At 46.0% G+C, this 23,004-nt stretch overlaps 1 protein-coding gene across 2 annotated transcripts in view; it reads right to left on the reverse strand.

Moving 5' to 3' along the window:
- LOC118790878 (serine/threonine-protein phosphatase 2A 55 kDa regulatory subunit B beta isoform) overlaps positions 1–23,004 on the reverse strand; it is a 68,322-nt gene that overhangs the window by 24,190 nt on the left and 21,128 nt on the right. The window contains exon 1 of one of the 2 annotated variants that reach the window (XM_036548000.1): positions 10,730–11,490. The exons of the other annotated variant lie outside the window; for it this stretch is intronic. Coding sequence (XP_036403893.1) covers positions 10,730–10,799 — 70 coding nt within the window. The 5' untranslated portion in view covers positions 10,800–11,490. Of the gene's footprint in view, positions 1–10,729; positions 11,491–23,004 lie in introns of those variants that run through there. 2 annotated transcript variants of the gene reach the window in all.

Genomic DNA, 23,004 nt, shown 5'->3' on the forward strand with positions numbered 1-23,004 from the left:
GATGCAGTGATTATGACAAGGGACCACACAAGCCACTCTAAGCAGTTCGATGTGCAAGAAAATACTCTGTTAGAACACTGTAATGATAATAATAAGAGTAATAATCATTATTTTCATCATAGTGCCCCATTACAAGGAAGAAGTTGACATAGCTGGCCTGGGACAAAATAACACGATATCCAGAACCATGGGTAAGCACACAGCGCTCCAAAAATAAAATGGTTCTGTCCTGAATACATGCAGCCTTTTACCTTAGCCTTCAGAACTGGCTCTCTTTGTGTTTTGTGGGAATTATATGTGTCCATTATGACCTCTCTGAAATGCCACTTGTCTTAATGGCTCCATAATAGGCACTCAGGTGGACGGTAGTTCTTTCAGCGAGAGGCTGACGTTACGTTTCGAAAGCCCCAGTGTGAGGAGCTCTCGCCAGGGTGAGGGAGGATCAGTGGGGGGTTTGACGGATCATGCGGGCAGAGGGCCCACTGCACAGGCTGGAACCACTACTGCTGACCATGAACTCCTCGCTGGGAGTCCCTCTGTGCCTTACTGGAAGCCTAAGGAGGTCTGGCCATCTGTCTGTCTGTAGATATGCCATGTATTCCTCAAAATCTTTTCATGTATTGTTTCAGCAGGATTTAACCACCTGTTTCAGAGTGTCCGCCAATCCAAATATCGCAGGTGTCTGATAACGGTCCTGCTCCTGGGGTTACAGCTATTTCAGACAGGTGCAAAGTAGGCGGTAGGAGGCTCTGCAGGTAGGAGGAGAGCTCCTTCTCCCACACACACACACACAAACACACACATGCACACACATTTAGACACACACGCATACACACACACTTTCTGGAGCCATCTGTGCCTCTGAACCCCCCACCAGCTGACTCCTCCTAGAGAGCACTTCCAGGGGCAGCTCTTGCTGAATCTTTGGCTTTCACTACTAGCACGTCCACCAGTTTGATGCCTAGAGGTGACACTTCGTCATGTCACTTACAGAACCCCAAATGTCTACACGACTGAACCTTCGAGGACTCGGCTGCACATTACCCAGAGGACGGTGGTGGCCTCAGTGCTTTTGGGAAAAGAGTCTGCGCTTGCTGGGAGCTGAGCAGACTGAAGCGCTGATTAGAGTGGTTATTTATAGCTGTTGATACCCTCAGATCCCCTGCACGTCCCCTTTCGTGCTGTCAGCCCGGCCGGCACGCACTCTCCTGACACACACACACACACACACACACACACACACACACACACACAAATAGCGGTGCCTGTTCCTCCTTGCACTACACTGAGGGAACACCAGTCATTTTCCACCCATGGCTGTTTCCATTTATGGCTTTTAAATATTTAACAGTGCTCCACTTGGTTAATCCAATGGGAGAAACATCCATTGTGCTCTCTCTAAGGCCTCCCGTACTAAGCAGCAGCGACTGCCATGGGGACCAAGCTGACCAAGCAGACCCTCACCGGGACTAATGAGCACCAAGTCTGCAGGCACAGAGGTAGAGGGCTTTGGCTCTAAGGGAAGGAGAAGGAAGTTTGGTGGAAAAGGGGATGTCAGCAATCTTCCCGCAAATGAACCTGCATGTCGGATCTCTTTCCGCCAGGAACCCCCTCACTCCCACGCGGCGCTGTTCTTATTCTAATTCTGGGTCAGAGTTCCAGCGGTACCTGAAGGGTACATCAACCTACCTGTCAGCCCGAGTGGGGGGGGCCGTGGGAGGTAATCACCACGGACGGGTACAGCTGTCATACATTCCTCCACCCCGTGGAAAATTGCCTCTCCTTCTCAGCTCAACAGGAGGGGGGCGGCTGTCATACCCCCGCAGAAGCCCCGTGAAGCCTAAGTGAGGCACGGATAAAAAAAACGCCCCTGCCCCACCATTAAAAATCCGAACAGTAACAGGCTCACGCTCAGGTTTGCCTGAAGAGGGCCTAATTTCCACTCCATTGTGCCCCTAACAGGGGGACCCTTGAGCGAGAGCGTGGCTCGGTGAAGTGGTGATGAGATGTGGATCGAGAGAGAAAGAGAGAGAGAGAGAGAGAGAGAGAGCTCTCGACTCAGCCTCCACAAGCAGGCTCTAATGTGTTTAGGTCCTTTACCGGGGGAGGGAGAGACAGACAGCGTGGCTGGTGAAATACGAGGCGTGGCAATCAGCCGTTAATAAAAGTAATAAAAAAGCCAGTGGGAGTGAGTGGAGGGTGTGGCTGTGGGGGGGAGACCCTCCCTGTGGCCGGCCATATGGAGGGCAGTTTTCATTTCCTGTGCTCCAGTAAATTGAAGCATGCATGTGTTTGCTGCATGGAGACCTTCCCCGTGGCCTGTCTTTCCCCAAGGTAAGACCAACGCTGGGTGCTGGTAATAAACAGCAGCTGGAGTCAGGTCCTTCAGGCGGAGCGGCAGTGTGGTTCTTAGAGAGCAGAGATGGGGCACAGATGTCTCACAGATATATTCTGCTTCGGTGGCCCTTGGCTCTCCTCCAAGCAGCTCTGGGACAGCCTGGTTAGAGACCTGGTCCGATGGCGTTAAGGAACACACACCAGACCAGCACACTCAGGGATTCTGACCATGGGTGATGACTGTACCCCATGTTGGCATTCTCATGGATCCTAATCACAGGTGATGGCCACACTGTGAGAGGCTGAAGTATGCAACGCCTCAAATGGCCACCTAAATAGCTTGTTTCTGTTTTTCTTCCTTTCTGCTAATGCCTTCCATTGCTGTGTGGGGCTCTATTATATCACACTGGTCAAGCCGGTCAAACATCTACTTTTTCTTAATCCGCATGTCTTGAGGCGGCTAGTTTGTTTTTCCAATGGGCTAATGTGATTAGCGCTCAGTAGGGTTTCACTTCACGCCAACAGACTTAAAGTTCCTCACAAAGAAGATGAACTGAGAAGTATTCCAAAGACACCCACAGACAGAACAATCTGCTGCACACTTTCCACCTTCTCCTTTCCTATTAATACATTCTCCAGTCAGCTGACACTTAAGTAAGAGCACTGTGTGAAAGGAAAGGAAGTTGGGCATTGCAGGAATCTTTCCCTGAATTTCATCAGTCTATGTGTATGTACGGCACTCTCCAGGGAGATGAGGTATTTCCTGACCATTGTTCAGTCATCACGGAGTCCCTGGTCAGGCGCAACTCTGATCCCACCGATGGGGAGAACAAAGGACAGCAGTTACACAGTCTTCCTGTGATGTTGCTGGGCCCCAGCTTACTGACCGGGGGAATGTCAAGGACCCAGAGTTCCAGCACAAAGGACAAGGGGAGAGCAGGGCAGGTGACCCCCGGACCAACACATACGGAATAAAACTGGGAGTTCCTCTACCCACTGACCCCTTCTCCCCCTGAAGGTTTCAGGTTATTTGTGGCTTTCAGGAAGGTGAAACAGAGCGCATTAGAGGTGTGGACCTTCTGAACAAAGCCGGCATACAATTTCAGCTAGGGCAGGCATGCGAACAACACAATTTAGACAGTATGTACAGTAAGATGCCAGAGCGCAAACATCATATGGGATAATACCCCATGGCTTTATCAGAAGTTTGCCTGATCCGATGCATCTGTGTAGCGCTGATTGAAAACACATGCCCGGAAACACAGAGGCACAAACAGCCACAAGCACTTACCGACTCAAGCACCTCTCAATTATTGACAAATGTATGCAAATGCATGCAGATGCAAACATATACCAGTGGGAGAGGAAAGTGTGCCGGCACACAGAGTAACATGTAGATGCACTTGAACACAAGCATCCGTTCCAGAGACACTAGGAAACAGCCATTAACACCCCTTCCACACACATCCTTATTTACACTCACATTTCAAACAGGCTCTTTACAGCATAGTCAGCATGAAACCAGTTATTAAATATTGTCATATTTAATAATACTCGAACATGCAAGTATTTAGTGCAATATGAAGCTATTTTTAAACATAAAAGTAATTTTTTTCACAAAGACATTTTGACTTCGAAACCCAGTTCCAAAAAATACACAATATCCAGCTGAATCCGTCTGCTATTTTGATTTATGACCACTGTTCCCTTGTTGAGCCTGGTGAAGCCTTTATTTACCCAAGGATCCCTCTACCTCTTCACACCCGCCTCTCCCTTCAATTTATAATGTATCCCCAGTGGAGCCATCCCTATTCTGGTTTCGAGCAGGAGCTGCCGGAGGTTCTCCCAGTATGGACCTCCATCTGTCAGGCTGTTTTCTTCCTTCACCCTCAACCAGAAGCCCTGCTGTGGAGCCGTTCCTGGGGGTTCCTCGTACTGAACGCTGACCTGTCCTGACTGTGGGAATGGCCTGCACTGTATTTCCCCTGCCTACCGCACCCCTCCAAGCAGAACGGATTGTGCCGGAGAGCTTCCCTGGAACAAATGTTCCTCTAGACCGCTGCCCCTGGTTGACACTCCGTTGATGACCCTCCAGGGTATTCGATATGGCCCCCCGCATTGCTCACAGTCGCTGGTTTGTCTACAGCGGTGCTATAAGCAGGCTATGCAGATATGGAGCGGCTTCATCGTCTTTCATATGAGCTGGATGGCTCATACTTTTCGTCGAGCCTGCTGGATCAGCTGATCCACATACAATAAGGATCGATGGACCGTAGAGGGGTCACCGCTGACTTGTGATTGGAAACCACGTGCCAGGTTTAACCCATCCCTTCACATTCAAACACCACCCTGAGGTTTACACAAGCTGATCAAGCCCGATGATGCAAAAAAGTTTTGCCCGCTTTTGCACTGATTTCCAGTTCTTTAGTTAAAATAATATGAATCAATTCGTACTCCACCAGGGACCTACAATCCTTTTGCAAATAGGAGCTCCATTCGGGCTGGACGCACAGAGGAAAAAATAATAAAACAGGCACAAAAACCAAACAGCCACTCTGCAGTGACGCTCTTGGCCGGCTCCCCCTGGGTGTGCGCATTCCTGGAGTCAAACCATCCACAGCCGGACAGGCAACCAAAATGCCTGAAGCTGGAAATGCAATGTCACCGGTTATGGGCGGGGCTCCCGGCCTGCCCGCAGGACCAGAACAGGCCATGGTTCCCTCTGTGAGCCGGACGTGTACCCAGCGTGTGTAAAGCACAGAAATTCTCCCTCCTTGAGCACGTACCCTAGCGTTAGTCACATGCCCTCAGACATGAAGGTCAACAAAACTGCTGGAGGCATTTAGCCTAGATCAGAGCTGAGAATTAGGGGCCTTTTTAATGTTACTTGTAGAACCACAGTGATCCTTTTATTGGTTTCTGTACTCCAGTACCCAAGACAATAACATGCCCTTATCAAGGCCCTTTAAGCTATTTACACAGAGGAGCAATGTCGGAGAATGGTTGGCTACTCTGCAACTGTGTCTAGGGGTTTGTGGGGTCATACTGAGGCTGTGATACATCTGCCCCCACTCTAAACCTGTTACCCTCCAGCAAGGAGAGGGCAAGGGCAATCGGTTCCTGTGCAAGTTTGCTTTGAAAGAGTCAAATGAAGGAAAAGGTTTAATGTGTGTCTTAATATGTTTCAAGGCTACAGAATTCCTGTTGGGATCTCAGTGTTTGACAATGGTTTTGTTTCAGTCATTTGCAAGATTTCAGCTCCATTCATACCGATTTAAAATCAGTTAATCCACAGACTATTGCCTAAATCTATTGCTAGCAGAAGGCTGCCTGTAATTAAGCATAGATGCAATTAAGTGCCAGCCTTCAGAAGTGCACTCATACAGACAGATGAAAGATTCACTCTATGGAAAAATTACCTTTTTTTACAACAGTAGGAGATGATAACTCCCTCACGTTCTGCATTCAGACTTCATCACTAAAATGGCTGTTCTTTCCAGGGTTGCTTCAATTTCCTGATTGTAGATTTATCGTTCAGTTACAGCTCAATCAGCAGAATTTGCGGTTTGCAATGAACTCCTGAGTGATTCGATCTAGAACGGCACAGTGTGAAAGGGAGCTTTGGGTACAACTCTAACCTTTCCGGGGTGATGCTAGGACTGTTTCCCTCATTCATATTCAGTATCTGCTTGATTTGACTTGTGTTCAGCCAGTAAAAGACTCGGCGCAGTCTATTTGCCAGCAGACTGTGCCGCATTCTGCCTTAACAGGCCATAAATAAAGGTCCCTCTACTCAAGCACTGCATCTATGCTCACAGTGTAATTTGTTTTAGTGCTTCTCTTCCTGGCCTTTTCTCAAGAAAACATAAAATTTTAGGAAATATATGTGATCCAAAGATGGCCCATCTGCTTAGAACTAATTTGAGCTTAGAAATTTGTCCTGTTTTCCAGAACTAAGAAACGTGATGCTCAAGCAGAATAAAACATAAATCTGTGTCAGTGCTCATGTTTTGGGAATAATATAAATATTAATGAGTGGAAGTCTATACCAGGGAAATTAAAGCGGGGGGAGATGCCTTATGAGGAACATTAGAAATGCCTCCAGACACTGCAGAATCCTTCAGAAAAAAGCCCTGAGGTTTTGCAAAGGTCATGTGCACTGCGCCTCCAAGCAAGCGACTGATTGCCTTTGCCAAACGCTCCCATTTTAAAGTGGTTTAGAGATCCATAAATCAATGGCTAGGAAATGCACACTGCTGGATGAGTGGGAGGGCTTCAACTCTCTGAGGGGCTGTTTCCTGATTGGAGGAAGGACTCAGCGAGTGATAATGTAACACAAGCGCTGATGGGTTGCCCAGTCAACACCTGGCTATTGTAAAACTGCCATCTCAACAATGACAAGGAATTAATAAATATTTTATTATCATTACTTAATTTAATATAACTTTCCGTTAGTATCTACTATGGGCAGTTTGGACAAATGTGCCCTTTATCTTAAAATTCAGCGGTTTAAAAAGTGATCATGAATACCTAGTTATGCTGGTTCTGGGATATAGGGAGGAAAAGCAGGGTTGAACTCCGACAGCATGCCCCATTCTCCATCCATGATGCCACTTTATTTCCCAGCAAGCTTTGCAAAGCATATGCTGCAAAGGGGGAGGATCAAAGCCACCGAGCCACAACATCAGCGCTGTGGATAGCCCAGCACAATACCGTGGTAACATAACATAAGACTCTGCATGGACTAGTTTCAGCACTCCATGCCTGAAATGTGCACTAAATCAAGGTGTCTTACTGTGAGACCAAATGTTAAAAGTGCAAAGGATTGCCTGCCCAAAATTAAAATAATAACAAACAATCTGAATCAATGGCAATTATGTTATGTTGGGTTATCTACTGCAGCTGACTAAAATGCAGCCAGAGTAAAGAATTCATATGAACATAGAAAACAATGCATACTGTCAGTAGAGCAACCCCATTCAAATGAGTTAAACCATCCTCGCCTCTGAAAGCTGTAAACACCCTTCTGCCTCCTAAAGCTGGGGCCATTTCTAAACTATACATGCAACCTGACCAGAGATGTGTGACAGTTCTTTGGCTTGGTCCTCATCGTGATTTGATCAGGTCAGTCAGCAGAGACAGAGCCCCGGGTCCTTGGAAATACGACCCATGCCTCTTTTATCCAACGTTTGCAGTAAATCCAGCCTATCCCTGTGTGCCTGCCTCTCCCTGTGCCATGAGCGCAATGAGGAGGCCTCATAATGCACAAGGTAAAGGGGGGGGGGGGGGGGGGGGGGGGTGTGTGGGGGGGGGGGCTGAACTGTTCACTGCATGGATGGAAGAAAGAGCATCACCCGAACAATTAACTCCATGTTGCTTGCAGGGAAAGTGGGGAGGCAGGGGGCTCCCAGAAGCTAGGGGGAGGGGTCTGTTGGCGGGTCAGTGGGTGAAATGAGGTTATTCACACGGAAACACAGAAGGTCTACTGGCGAGGAGAAGAGTCTCCACCCGGGTGATAAATCAACAGCGTTCAGCCTGCAGGAAAGGGGGGCAGGGCAGTTAGCGGACAGGGAGGCTGGGGCGCTACCAGGGAAGAGGAAAAGGGGAAGGAGAAGAAGGAAGGGAAGGAGAAAATGGGCTAGCGGGTGTCGGTCCCTGTCCAGATACGCATCTCTGCTGCAACAGCAAAACCTGAGATGCTAAGCGACACCACTTGTAATTGACTTTGAGGGATAGGGGGACCTTCTGTGCTTTCACCCCAGTATCCCAGTGATGCTCTCTCTCCACTGCCTCATTAACTAAACGGATGTGGATGTCCCCTAAGAACCTAAATGTGCAAGTACTGTAAAGACCTGTGGGCATGCAACTGTAAACAAGGCCAACAGATGCAGGTAACACTTATTATGCCAGTACACACTCTTATTCATGGCTTTGGCTCAAAAGAAGGAGAAACTGTGTGGGTTCTCTTATCTCGTCATGCATTTCAAACCCTGCTGACCTCACTCCAAGGCTCCCATTGTCTTTTCTGCATCCTTAATGTGTATCTATAAATCTTCCCTGTTAGAACAAGGACTTGACAAATAATTAGATCAGTCAATCCCTTGGCTCTAGCCAGCCGAGTACAGCCCTGCCCAAATTAGGATCAATTAAACAGTTAATAGATCAGGTGGAACAGTTCTCAGAAAAAAATCTGTGACTATGGAGATGAATCAGTGGTTTCTGCCAGGTTCAGACGGAAGCAGTCCCAGCCGGGCATTGTTTGACTTTCCAACCCACAACTTTTCTAGACAAGATTCAATTTCAGCCATGGTAAGTTTTGGATGTGCAGATACAGCACACAGCCATGATAGGGCCTCAAATCAATGTGCATCAATGAAACACACAAGGCCAATGTTACATAACGGTCTGGTCCTGGAGGGGGTAACAGTCTGGAAAACGTAAGTGGAGAATCGGGGCTGAATTTTTTTTTTTCAGGCAGCTGAATTTAGACAGTGCAAACAGCCCACTTCCAAGGAGCTCCAGCAAACTGTAGCTTTAGGCTTCATTTGCCCCCGTGACGGGCTCGCTGGGACGGACAGCTCCAAAAGCACAGCCTTCCACAGCGGTCCCGGGCTCAGGAGTTTCCTCCGGCACCTGTCAGCTCTCTGCCGAGGCAGCGAGCTTTCGTTTCAACACCCTGCTTGGCGCACCAGCCTCTGACCCTCACCCAATCGATAGCCCGCCTGTCCACAGGACGGTCCTACAGAGATAAGCAACACAATAACGCAACTCGCTTTTAACAACAAGGTCAGAGGAACCCATCAGAGAAAGCTCTCCCTGCCAGAGAAATAAGCATCGTTGCTCCTCGACAGCTACAGGGAATCTGTGGAGGGTTTTATTTTTTTTTAGAAAGAGAAAGAAACCGCGAAGCGCTTTATTTGAGAATGCAGCAGCGAGCGTCACCCCAGCCTGCCTGGGTTTTTCCAGAATAATCTGGGATTTGCTCCACGTTTCCCCTCCCCTTTCACAGCGGCTCACTCTCCCCAGACAGCTGGCTTTGTCTGTGCTGGAGTGCCCTCACTTTAAGTTTGGAGGGGGGAAAGCCTGCACCCCGCTCTGTAATCCATTATCTAAGCTCTCACAGGCCTTGGCTCTCAATTAATTGTGCCCGGTTTAGGTTTACGTGAAAATCGTATGGACATCCATATTGCCGTTTAGGAGCCGGCGAAGGATTAGCAATGCAAATGTAGTGTGCTGGCACACACTATTTTAGTTTCAAAGTTTGCTTTGTAATACAGAACAAAGACAAGACAGGTGTAAGGAATGAAGTATAAAATGAAAAGTAGTTTATGAATGCAGCTGAGTTTGAGATGTTTATCTTTTAAGACGCCTATTTTTTTTCTTTGCTGTTTGTGATTACTGGAATGCACATTCCATTCGTTTTTGCTGGGCTTCTATCTCTTGCAGGGGCGTTGTAAACTAAATCTGCTTTCCACCTGACAGTGCAGTAGGTGACCTGGGGAAATTCGCATTAAGACCAGAGAGGAGATCAGACACGCCTGCTGCTCTGTCTGCCTAATACACGCTCGCATGTCACAGTAGTGTATCGCTATCCCCCCGTGCACCAGCTGGCCTTCCACCGTAAGGACTGACTCACAGTTTGAAAACAACTATGCTAATCTCTCAAAGAGGGGTGGTGAGTAAGAAGCTCAATTCGCAACTGTGGGACTTGTGCCATAAGCCAGCGCTCAAGTATTACGACCAGGTAGGGTCCATGTGCGCTGTGCGCGTTAAGGCAGCTCTTCCAGGAACCGGTAACTGTCGTGGCTTTGTAATGAATCGGCTTGCGTAACAACGACCGAATTTTCATCAGTGCGTACACTTGTTTTTCTTTCTCAATCACCTGATCACGGTATCAGCGCCTCAGATATGTTCATCATGGACACACCGATCTTATCTTGTTAACCGATACTAATTGAGACCATATGCTTATTTCCCCACCTGCAAGACACCTGAGATTTCGCGCACCGTGCCCCTTCCCCACCCCTTTTGAGAAGATGAGCCTGACCGCACCTTCAAAAAATTATCGATCCCACACACATGAATTTAAAGGTTATATAACCACACTGAATTTCCAGTAACAAGAAAATTATACCCACGATTTTAAAATTATTTCCTGTGCTCCTTAGCCGTCTGGCACCATACATATTGATCAGGAAAGGGCCTCGCTGTGCAGCTGGGGACAGGGCTCGGCCCGAGTATACAACTGTCAAATGAGTCCCGTTTACTGACATACAGTATTAGCGATTTCAGCTCTGTCAAACATAGTTACGCGCATCCCTTTCTTCATTGAACCCTTTAAACTCAATTTCGCATTAAATGTATCATAATTTAAAGAATGTCTTTCAAATACCTTCAGTTGCATAGTTGTGGTCGCGAAGGAAGCTGTTGTTGATTTTACGGGTGTCAATGTCTTCCTCCATTTATGATGGCGTAACTTCGGAAGCCTAAAGCAGACAGACGAGTATCCATGGTCCTGAACCTTCGCTTCAGCAGAGGGTCCGCGGCAGCAGCGGGCTGTTCGTCATGATTCAGACCTCACCGCGGACACAACAGGGCGACAAATCGGCAGATATACTGCAGGTCCTGACCGTCCGCTCCGGGGAGGACTACGCAATCACGGCCACTTCCCACAGTGCCTAACAGCGCACAGGTCTGTAACACCGATTTAGCTGTGCGCCTCGACTGGGCGGCAACGACTTAATTTCGTATCTAAAAAGATCAATGTCACGTCGTTCACCGGTGGGTGTCGGTCTGGCTGTATCAACTAGTCTCCCGCTGTATTCCGGAGCAACTGCACGAAACGAATGTGAAGAGCCGATATGCTACAGAATTAAATGAGAGTGTCGCGTATTTGTCGCCCCCCACGGTGTGCTGCAATAAATGTTCTTGGCTTAAGGTTCTGGTCGGGGCAAAGATTTTCCAACTGCAGCAGCGAGGGGACCGGAAAAATGCGTCAGGCTGGTAGTCTGCTACAATCCCCAGTCCTGCTTCCCCCCTTCTCGCATCGATGTCCGCTTCTCTCCGGTGGTTGCGTTAGCGCTCAGATGAGTGCTGCGTGAGAGACTTCTGTTGCTGCTACAGTGCTATACTGCATTAGGGCAGGCTCCTCCCATACAGACTGCCGCTGTCCGACTGCGTCAGCGTCACTGTGAAGCACACACATGCGGCGCGCCGGGAAGCTGCGGCGCAGAGGAGCGGGTGGCATATTCAACGCTGCGAGCCAGGAAAACCGAGACCAGACGCTAACGGGCAACAGCAGCATGCTCCCATACGATACTTTCACGCATCGACACATAAACCCGTAATATAACAAATGACAGCAGCATCCTTCCTTTGAGCCAACGGGCAATGTAACATTGCTGTTCATGGACTGCCACATTAAAATCAATATGGATATTGAAACTGCCGTGATCAGTTGCATTCTGCCTCGTTCTATATTTCATTCAGAAATTTCAGAAATCTCACTCAACCGGCATTCTGCAAGAGCGGCCCCAGCACCCCGCTGTGGTTTATCACGAATTCTGCTGTTTAGAGAAGACTGGAATAAAATGGGCAACTTTTTCCATTTTTTTCAGTTTGGTTCTGACAGTAATGTCCCTACATATGTATATTTCCTTGAACATTTAAATATTTTACTGAATTGATGAAGTTTCCAACTGATTCATTTCAAAATGTTTTTTTGGTTCAGCACTGGGTAAGTTCAATATGGGGGTATGTGGAATAAAATACACTATGCATCTATACTTTTCACAATTTGGAAAATGTTTTCACACCGAATTGTCTGTAGATAGCATTTGCTTCTAAAATTACACCCTGTCATGCCAATACATTACAGCTATGTTTAAACAAGTAAGAAACTGCATCTTTTATCATTAGAGGAAAATTGTCCAAACAGCTGGAACTAAAACTGTTGAAGAACTTGTTAAATTTAAAGACGACTCAATTTGTCAGATTACAGGGGATAAGGGATGATATTTGATCCTATGCAGTCCCCCATCTGAAAATGGTGCTAGCGATAGAGATTCACACACAGAAAAGCACATATCATATTTAGTGGCTGGGGTCCAACCTCAATTCTTGGAGGTTTTCCTCATGTGGGGGAATCATTCAGCACAACAGTGATGTCCCTTTCATCAGCTGAGCCTCTTGCTTCAATGGTGGGAACCGGATTACTGTAGCCTTACTATGTCAGGGTTTTCCTTCTCTTTGTACCATAGCTCGTTTTGTACTGCTCTCCTGTTCACACTCTTTAAAAGCAAGTCAAGTATTTCAGGAGCCCCCTCCCACAAATAAGAATACAAATGGAAAATCACTTCACAAAACAGCATAGGCTGGCTGTCATGTTTGACCTAAGACCCCGTATTAAAGTTGAGAGAGGCACTACCTTACAAAAAATACAGCCTCACCTCTCTTTTCTTCTTCTCCAATGTAATAGGCATTATACAGTGGATCTTAAATGGGTAAAATCACCATTAAAGTAGTTCCCTGTTATGAAGAACACAATGCTGTCAGCATCATCAGGAGACTGCTGTACTGTGTAGCTCCATATGTAGATGGCACCACATGATTAATCTTGTACTTGGTTGCCTGGCAACAGGGGGTGGTTCATCTAACCCACAGGCTCAACTTAGCCCAATCTCCCCTGTGCCCCACCACCAAACCCCCCCCCCCCCCCCCCCCCCCCCCCCCCCCCACCACCCGCCAAGTTTGCACGGAGACACATATCTCTCCCAAAAATCATCAGACGCCAACACAAGATAAAACAGTCAGCCCAACTGAGGAACAGGAACGGATTAAATATTAATAACCATATTCAGGAGGGCTGAGCGCAGAGTGCCTCACCAATAAAAAATACATACAGTAGCTCCACCAAATCCCTAAGGAAAAAAGTGGTTTTGCATCACATGAACAAAGCATCCATTTAAACTGTGTTTTACAATACACTGTATATGAATATTATATCACAGCGAACCACACTGCACTTTCACCTTTTGAGATAGTTTGAAACCAAGATCCCAAGTTACATATTTAGTCTTTATCAGACTACATGCAATAATAAATAAAAAATAAATAACAATTACTGAATGGTAGGTGGCTAACCAACACCAAAACAGCTTAGCTTGCTTTGTGGAGCAATTCATTCTGAACTGCACAAAAGGAGCAATGCCTATGAGAAATGTGTTTTGGAATATTATTACAGTACCTTTTTAAGAAGATAGACTGTTTTCTGGAAACAAGCTGCCTTCAGCCAAAGCAACGATAGATGTATTCCCACTGAAAGGGTTTGATACAAACATGCATGAGGATACTGACTATTTTCAAGGCGAGGTTTCACCTGTTAAAATTTGTGTTGCATACCCCTTTAAGCACTTCAGAAAGACAACAGACAGAGGCTGATGAATCTGATTTGGAGCCTTGCTGTCACCGCTTAATTCTGGAAAGGATTGATTTACACGCTGTGTTTAATATCTGTCTCCACAGGGGCCTTCTCTGACACACTCGTTTTCCCATTCTAAAGCCCTCTGCATATTTGCCCTCTTAATCTACCTGATGCCATTGTCCGCTCGGGCACGCTTTTCCGAATCAAAGCCCTGAATTTTTTAAAAAAAGAGGTGCGCCGTGCGATTCTTAAATGCATTAGCCACCTTATCCACCGGCCCATTTGCAAATGAATCCCCCCCCCCACCCCCCCATTAAGGTCGCCAGGCATCTGTCTGTGATGTCGCGCAGCCAGTCCTGCCATACATTATTGAAACATTCTCTCCCCCCCCACCCCCACAGCGTACGCTATTTAACACTCCACCGCCCTTGTACCTCCATCAGAATAAATTTAAGACATCATCTATACTGCCCATAATATGGGTTACTAGAGCATCGGGGCTCCGCCACATCGCGAACTGGTTGAATATTCACACAGTCTTCTGTTCTCCAATCGAAGTCTAATGAAACTGTCTCTGCCTCCACCTCTGCCTCAAATCCCTCTGATGGAGCGGTAAGGCCCTTTTTTTCCCCTGAAACTAATCTTGATTATGGTTTAAACTGAGTATCGAGCAGGACGTCTGTTTTTGGTCAGGCCGGCTTAGCAGAGGCCTGTGATAAACCCGTTGCAGTAGCTGCAAGGATGAGCGACAAAAGGAGGGAATTAAAACGCCACTGATTTTCACCACAATCACTGAACTGGAGAAGCGTGCTATTAGAGGGATACAGCATTAGAATGCAGGTTTGAGTTCAGATAGGTTACCTTTATATGGCTAATCTTACAGCCGTTTCTAGGAGCAAGCAGCTTCCATGAGTAATAACTCCCATTTTTACTCCACCCTCTACACAGTAGACAATGTTGATACTCTGAGTGATCGTGGAAATTGATATAACCTGTCCCTGACTATTTATGAGTTCATCTCAACAATTTTTCTCTCTATTTTTTCATACAGAATTAGTATACAATACCATCAAAAGTCAAAACAGTCTTTCCATTTTATGCTGTGTTTTATGTGGGATCATTCTAGACTCTGGTTTTCCTGACAGCTGACAGATCTCTCCTCTCCATACAGTCACATCAGCCAATCAATAAATGAAATTTCAGTTAAAGGTCATTTCTACCCAGTAAAGGTAATCCCAAAGGTCCACTGTCCTACAGGCTAGTAAACTAATGCTTCTCTTATCCACCCCTACAGAATTATTCTGGAATGGATACTATTCCTTCCCTGCTGACCATGCTGCTACAAGGAGCATTCTCATTCTGCAATGAGAACATGCTAGCGATGCTACGTTGCAGGTTTTCCTACACTTTAGAGTGACTGTCTTAGATTAAATAGCATCTCCACCAGACATAGGTTCCCCTCTCTGTATATGCTCTACCCTTTAAATGTGCATTTGTGTAGCATGTTCAGTAGAAGCAGCGCAAAGCAAACACTAGATGACACTACCAGCTTTAGTGGCCAGGCTCTGAGATATGCAGCGTTTAAAGTGGAAATGTGGATGCTCGGTGGGACAGTTACGCCGAAAGAGCGAGAGAGGGGGAGCGAGAGAGGAAGGGGGCAGAAAATTTTTAGTCTGTAATTAAAGCAGTTGGAGAAAGACGCCAGGAGCCAGGGATTGAGATCAATGGTGCTGCCTTAATTAAAACTCCTCCTCCCAGCTCGTCCTCCCTCTCGCAGCAGCAAAACGGGTCCATCAGTGCCCCGAAAAAGCTGCTCAGAGATGAGGCTTTTCACTTGAGTCTCCTCACAGGGGGGAGGAGATGAGGGCTGGACAGGGTCCCTTCAGCGCTGTATAACAACTGTATAACAACAGTCGTCTGCACTCCCTTCCTAAGCCTTTCTGGACAGCTGCTAGCACGGGGCAGATTATGGGTCCACTGCAATGATCACTTATTTTATTTTCAGATGCCCTTATGCAGAGTGTATCACATCACTTCTATCCTTTTACTCAGCAAAATATTCATCAAAGCAATTCAGATTAAGTTCCCTGGATACAACAGCAGTGCCTAATTAGACTCTAACCACCAATGTATTCTGCTGGACTTTTATTTTGATATCTTATTTAATACTGACATTATGATCAGATCTAGTTATTTGCATCGGTGTATGGTAATTGGTTAACCTAGGGCTGCACACCATGGGGTGTGCTAAATAAGGAAGAAGCTCTTCAAAGGAACGTAGCTGTTGGTGGATGTGCCCTTCCTCTGTTATTTTACTCCGCCATTTACACATTCATTTTTGTAGGATTGAAATCATTTTCGTGGTGCATTTGGCTTTTCTGATGTTCCTTGAGCAAGATGGCATGCAACTCAACCGATCGGATGTAAAGCTGTAAAGAGCACATGGGCTCGGCTCACAGAGGGGATGGATGATGCTCCTATAGTGGGACCACACACCCCCACACACATCTGCCCCGAGGCTCAGTCTACTCCACAGTAGCAGAGTGCAAAGAGTAAGCACTGCCCCTCCCCATTACAGTCCTGCAGAGGACAGTGGCTAAGGAATATTCCTGACTGCTCCCCTATGTACCCAGCCCATTCATGTAATGCATTGTGGTATTGATCTCCCCCTCTGTCTCTCAGTGCCCAGAAACACAGTGCTCTGCATCCCCTGCCAGCCTGCCAACGCAGAGAGAGGAGAGATGGGCCGGTCCCCAATGATTTTAATTGCAGTGGCGCACCAGGAATTGGTGGGTTTCTGCAAGGCTGCAGTGCAAAATACCCTCCACTCTAATTACACATTTGTACATTCAGTTATCCTGGCAGTTATTTCTCAACCATCACTTTCAGGCAATTCCAGTCATTTTCTCAGCATTCAAACCTGAACTCTCTTCTTATTTCAGCAGAAAAAACGGTATAAGTCAGCGGCTGGTGTCCCTGGAACGGCATTTAAAAACCCAGAGTGTCTCCTGCCACAGGAACAGCGAGCCTCAGCGCTGAAGGGCTTCAGTCTGTTTGTCACAAATAGGATTTACGACGCCGCCCATCTGCCGGGTGGCTGAGCAAGGGGGGAGTTCACCCGGAAACGGAGACCTTGGAAGACGGAGACCGAGGCCAACCTTTCCAATCAGCCCGAGCGCCCGGGGTCCCGTCTGCGAGAAATAAATGTCCCGTCCCCGCCCACCCCGACTTGACATCACTCGGCTGGCGGGGCGCGCGGAGCGCGGCGTTACCTCCGTGTGCTTAAACATGACCCGCGTGTGAACCGACAGACTATTACACGGATACACTCCCCTCCAGAGCCGCTGATGTCTGGGCAGTAAAACATAGCTCCGGCCACGCAGGAGGGGTCCTGTAATGAGAGACAAGGGAATACGCAGAGGCGAAAATACGATGTGGGGGGTGAGAATATTCCAGTAATAGTGGAGATATACACAGTGTGGAGAATGTTCTGGTAACAGTGGGGAAAAAGACAGAATGGAGAATATTCTGGAAATGCTGGAACAAATGAGAAGACCGCAGGCATTTAATTTAGTGAGGCACTTTATGATTGAAACAACAGAGGTAGGAACCAAGATACTGTGAGAGGCAGGACGGCAAATTCTGTAGCTTGAAACAGAAGCCACATGGGGGTGGGGAAACATGAACAGAAAGAGGGAGAGAGAGAGAGAAGGAAACTCTGGGGGAGGTTCATGGGAGATAGAGAGACAAGAAGAGATGCAAAGAAAGAGGGGGGAAGAGAGTGAGATAGAGAGGCAGCTAACAAGATGAATGCGTAGTTTTAGCAGAGGGGATTAGACCCAGCCTGGGGGGGGAAGATAATCTAATAGCACTTCTTAAATCATGATGACTACTGCAATTTTCCCTCTCACCAGGCCTTGGACCTGAAATAGACACCTGCAATAATATTGCAACTGCTAAATAAATAAATGCATTAGAATGCAGGCCATCACTCCACTCACTGTGTAAGGGGAGGGGCCCGAGGGGACAGGCACTTAGTAAATGGACTGTGCTTTGGGTTTTATTACTAGCGGCTGTTTTGCGCAAACACTGAGGAAATTATGATTCCAGGCTCCCCTGTCAATACAGTTCACTCTAAGCATAATCCAAATTTAAGAGACATACATCACCTTCATAATATAATAGGCACAGCTCTGTAACTGCATCTGGGAATAATATTACATGCTGATGTTGTTGGACTGGTGTCTTAAAGGCCATACATACCATGACATGTTCGCATATTTGCTGTAAACCTTACGTACACTTAAGGACACACTGCTGTTTGTATATACTGATCTTCAGAATCCAAGCAACAAATTATTGATTGGAGATGGATATTTTCAAAGGCAATGCAGTCAAAGTCAATGATGATTTGAGAGACCTTAAATGGAAGTCTACATCAGAGTACTTGGAATGATTTCATATTTCATATGACAATAATAGTGATCACAATTTCAATATTGCCACAGTCCTGACGAAGTGAAATGCATTATGGATGTAGGATTCATGGATTCATTGGAAAAGGTTTGAGTAAGTCATTAGTGCAACACTTCCCCTCCTTTCTTTGTGACAAAAATGAGTTAAAAGGGGTAAGGTGCATTTTTGTGCTCGTCTGGTTTCAATATGTCTAAATGTATCTGAATAGGTGACTTCAATCTATAGTTTTTATTTGGATTCAGATACATCACATTTACAAGGCACAGCCGCTTTACCATATTCAAACACAAATTTGGCTCAGACACCCGGTAAATGCTCCACATATGCAATCTTTCACAGGATACGAAATCCAGCATCAGAACTATTATTTCAGCACTTGAATTCAATTCTGCATTTTTTGGTACTGAATAGAGTAATTTTTGGATTGTGCTCTGCCTTTGTTCTATTATTCAGGCTATGAAGAGGCTTTAAAATAGAGTGAAAATGGTTTCTTTAGTACATGAAATGCTTTATATCCCAGATCTTCTTTATTTGACAAAAATTCTGACTATCTGACTATCTGATATATGTTGAACCTGCAGCCAGGCCATTTTTTTTTCCTTCTCACCTGACAAATAAGTTTTCTCTGTCATTATTAATTTATGTCTTTTGGCATCAATTTTATGCATATATCCACCATTCCTACCCTCTACACCAGCAATGAATAAAATATTGATGACTATATACGAATGCTAAGGTTTGCAGATTGTTATTCTGACAGCCCTCTGGGAAAGTGCTGCGTGTGCATGTTTGTTGTTCTGGAGATGGGGCACGAAATGGGTTTCATCTCGTGAAAATTAAGCTGAACCCGTGCCGCCGCAGAATCGGCTGGGCGACTGGCAGGGCTACCTCAAACCCATAACTGCAGCACAGAGGACTTTGGCAGGCATTGTAAAAAAAAAAAAAGATCTCCTGGTCTCAGTTGTCCGCCACATCTTTCCAGGCCTCCCCAGGCAATAAGCATTTTGAAATTAGGATGCCCTCCTCATCTGATTATCCGGAGCTGCAATGCTTGTACATATGCCCTCTGCAAATTATGGATTGTGAGAGAGGCACTCTTCATAATGAAAGAAACTATGACAATTTGCCAGATAGAAGTGTAGAACCATTGGCAAATTACTGAACGTGCTCTGAAACAAAGTATGTTGTCTGTTAAAGCCTTTGATCAGTGCAGTTACGTACTTTCACTTCTTTACTCATAATGGTTTTGTTTCACATTTCTAGTTTGTGTTCGTCTATCAGACCTTCAGTCTAGCACCCCATGCTTCAGACTGTTTTATTTAACGGTGTTAACATACGGACCACTTTCCTACCAAAACACTGTTTTCGCAAAGGAATCAAATCCAACAACTGTACAAATGAATATCATTGACAACGTCAGTCTCTAAAATGGTCATTCAGGAAATGTACTTTAACTAGCGTTTAGCATGCTAGTTTCGCTCCCAGGCCAAATAATTAAAGTTTTTTTTTTGCAATGGATCATTAAATACACCATGGCAACATTAATAGAGAGATGTAAGTCCTGTAAGGCCTTATGATATACACCAATAAGGACTCTGTCAAGAAAAATAAAGCATTCCTGCATACGTTATTTTGATAGATAAAGATAGAGAAAAAAATCACAAGTATCTAGCCTTGGTTTTTGAAACCAGACACAGATCCTTCTGTACGCAAACCACTGCACTGCTCTGGGCGATGCGCTCTGACACCTCCCGAGCTGGTTGCTAGGAAACTGCTTGTGAAGCGGAATTGCTATAGAGCACAACAGCTGTTTACGTAATCAGATCATTAAGACCTTTAAATGCAATAATTGATTTCATATTTGCCGCAGCCAAGCATTTGAAACACCTATTTGAACAAGGGGGTTAATAAATACCGAGACCTTTGGAATACATCGTTACTTATTTACAAGTATAAGAGGCAATTACATTATAATGATGTCACACACAGAACCTTGATGGTTTCATTCATTAAAAAGGTCTCTGGTGGCTTTTATCAGCATTTGATTTTATTGAAGTGCAATTCATATAGCTACACACATGCATGCATATATTACATTCAAGAGAAACCGTGAATGTGTCACATACTGAATAGAAAATGATGTAAAGCTTCATATAAAGACGAGACGACGCGTGATCATGCCTCGACACTTCAGCACCTTGGAGAGTTCTGACTTCGCCGTTCTAAATTACCCGCAATAGACCCCGCGCCTCCAGGCAAAATGCAACAGCTTTTAAAATTAGTTCCATCAACTTCATTGCATCGACGCAAGGCTCCTTAAATACTGTCGAAGCCTTCCTTCGCATAAATGTAAGAACAAAAAATAACTATAAATCTGCAAAATAATTTATAGCCTAACAATTAGAGATGACAGAGTGCTTATCATAAATAACACACTTAGGCTATTGTACTCTAATAGTACAGCCTATTTAGAAGAGCTAAATGGTTAATTTACATAATTCGATGATAAATAATAAACCGTGAATACATTATTTCCTTAGATTGAGCTTGTTCCAGAATGAATGATGCCGATTTTAGCATTTCAGTCGAGGCATAACTGCATAAGAAACAAATACCGAAAAGCACAAAAGCAAGAAAACAATAACGAACATGAACAACAGAACAAGAAAAGTAGGCTAGAAAAGCAATCTCTCCTGCTTTTGCCCAGAAACCTATTTTTTCGAGGTGCTGCAGTTTACTGCTACAACTGCGTTCCGCGTTTTATTTTGAGGATGATTTCCACGCAGCAACGAACTATCGCCATCTATGGGACTTGACTGAAAATACAAACGACATAAAACGGTTATCTTTAAACCTAAATATAGTGTGAATTTCAGCACAGTGTTCGTGCTGTGGGATTCTCCAAATCCCAAATCAGTCGTGCGTTGAAAGCAATGTAAACATTTGCTTAAACCGTGTTAAAGTCAGGGGAGTTTTCAGTAAATACGCTGCATATTTGTTCCCGCACATTCCCGACGGGACCGTTTGTATACAAACAGCGGGCCTCCTTGTCGGCCACACTGCCGGTTGTGTCAGCTCGGGCACAATGGCACGGGGTCATGTCGCTGAGCGGACACGGACATGCACCGTAAGCACATCCCGAGATGAGCGCTTTTGTTTTGTTTGAACCTTGTGGCCGGAATATTTGCTACGGCAACAGATTGGTCGAAGCGCTGGGTATCAATGGCTTTGGCTCCAAATTTATAGACAACACCGATCACGATGATCTGACGTTCTGTTACGAGCTGCATACATTCCACGAAACGCCAACTCATTGCAAAATGTAGAGTACACGTACATCTGTAGCTGTTTCGTTGGATCAAAAGGGGGAAATCCGTGTTTGAAAACAGGACATAATCAAGGTTTTGTTTCACATCCAATACACGCATGATGTGTATTTAAACATGGGTACCCCGAGAGGTGACCAGTTCTCTTCTGTCTCCCTCACATTCAGGTTCTGAGTTCCTAAAATAGAGAACACGCCCCTCCTTAAATCCCCCCAACCCCAAAATGCCAATAAAATCCCTTTTGACAGAGCAACTGCCAGTGGAGATCACAGAGACCCCGCTTCTTGCTACCCACAGGGGCTGCAAGCTGGCCTCAGATAAAGACACCTCACCCCCGAGCACTGGGACCCGGCCACTGTTTAAAAAAAAAAAATGCTACAGAGCAGACTTTGTGACTACAGAAATATGAATCCTGATTAATTATTGATCTGCTGTGATCTAAAATGAATTAGTCAACAGAGAAATCAATCCAAGTCAGCCACCATCTCCACAGAATGTAACAGCCGAGCCGCAGCGGCATCACCTCCCGTTGTCCGAATGCATCCAGACAGATATCTGATTGCACGGCCTACCCCCATACCCCCCCCCCCCCCCCCCCCCCCCCCCCCCCCCCCCCCCCCCCCCCCCGTGTTCCTGGCTGTGATGAAACAAAAGCCCTGTCAATTGCACTTTCTGTTGATTCAGATTCCCGCAACATTTTCATTATTGACCGTGTTAGAAAACACTGATAAAAAAAAATACTGACAGAAAAAATTCTTTTGCCGTTACAAGAATATTGCCCTCAGATGATTCGAGAGCTTAGGCATTGTGGGTAGGAGCCGTGTTCACGATCTGCAGTGGGACAGACTTGAGTAACCGCAGGGGGACACAGAGACAGGGAGCGCGTGGCAGAGACCAGCCGGGTTCTGAATGAACTGGCCTCTCTGGCTCACTGACACTGGACAGAGACGCTGAATGGGACTCGGCAGCACCATATGGCCGGCTCCGGTGCTGGCAGGGCGAGGCAGCCCGTTGTGTTTGTATCAAGCAGAGAGAGAAATCCAGGACGGACTTGGCAGCGTGGGATCAGAGGAAGGGGGGGAGAGAGGTTTGGTCTGCGCCTCTGAGCGCGTCTGACAGACAGGACATGATGGGACCCCCCTGCCCCCGTGCTGTCCCTCGGTGCCTCTGAGCTGGCGGCGTACTGGATAATGTGGCATCAGGTCACCGTGACAACATGCATCACACAGTTACCATATGCCTTTCTCTCACATCATAGACAAACTTGCTTTTCTTGATTTGCAGAATGTCTTGTTTGTGCTGTTGAATCTGAGCAATGATAAGCAGATAACGTTGAGCAGATGAGCAGATAATGTACCAGTCATGTGGGGCCTTTATCTAACATATTAACAAATACCCATATCCAAGATAATCTACTGATCTTGCAATCTGACATATTTCCAA

The sequence above is a fragment of the Megalops cyprinoides genome, chromosome 16, assembly GCF_013368585.1.
Source record: "Megalops cyprinoides isolate fMegCyp1 chromosome 16, fMegCyp1.pri, whole genome shotgun sequence".
In the NCBI taxonomy this organism is placed as follows: domain Eukaryota; kingdom Metazoa; phylum Chordata; class Actinopteri; order Elopiformes; family Megalopidae; genus Megalops; species Megalops cyprinoides.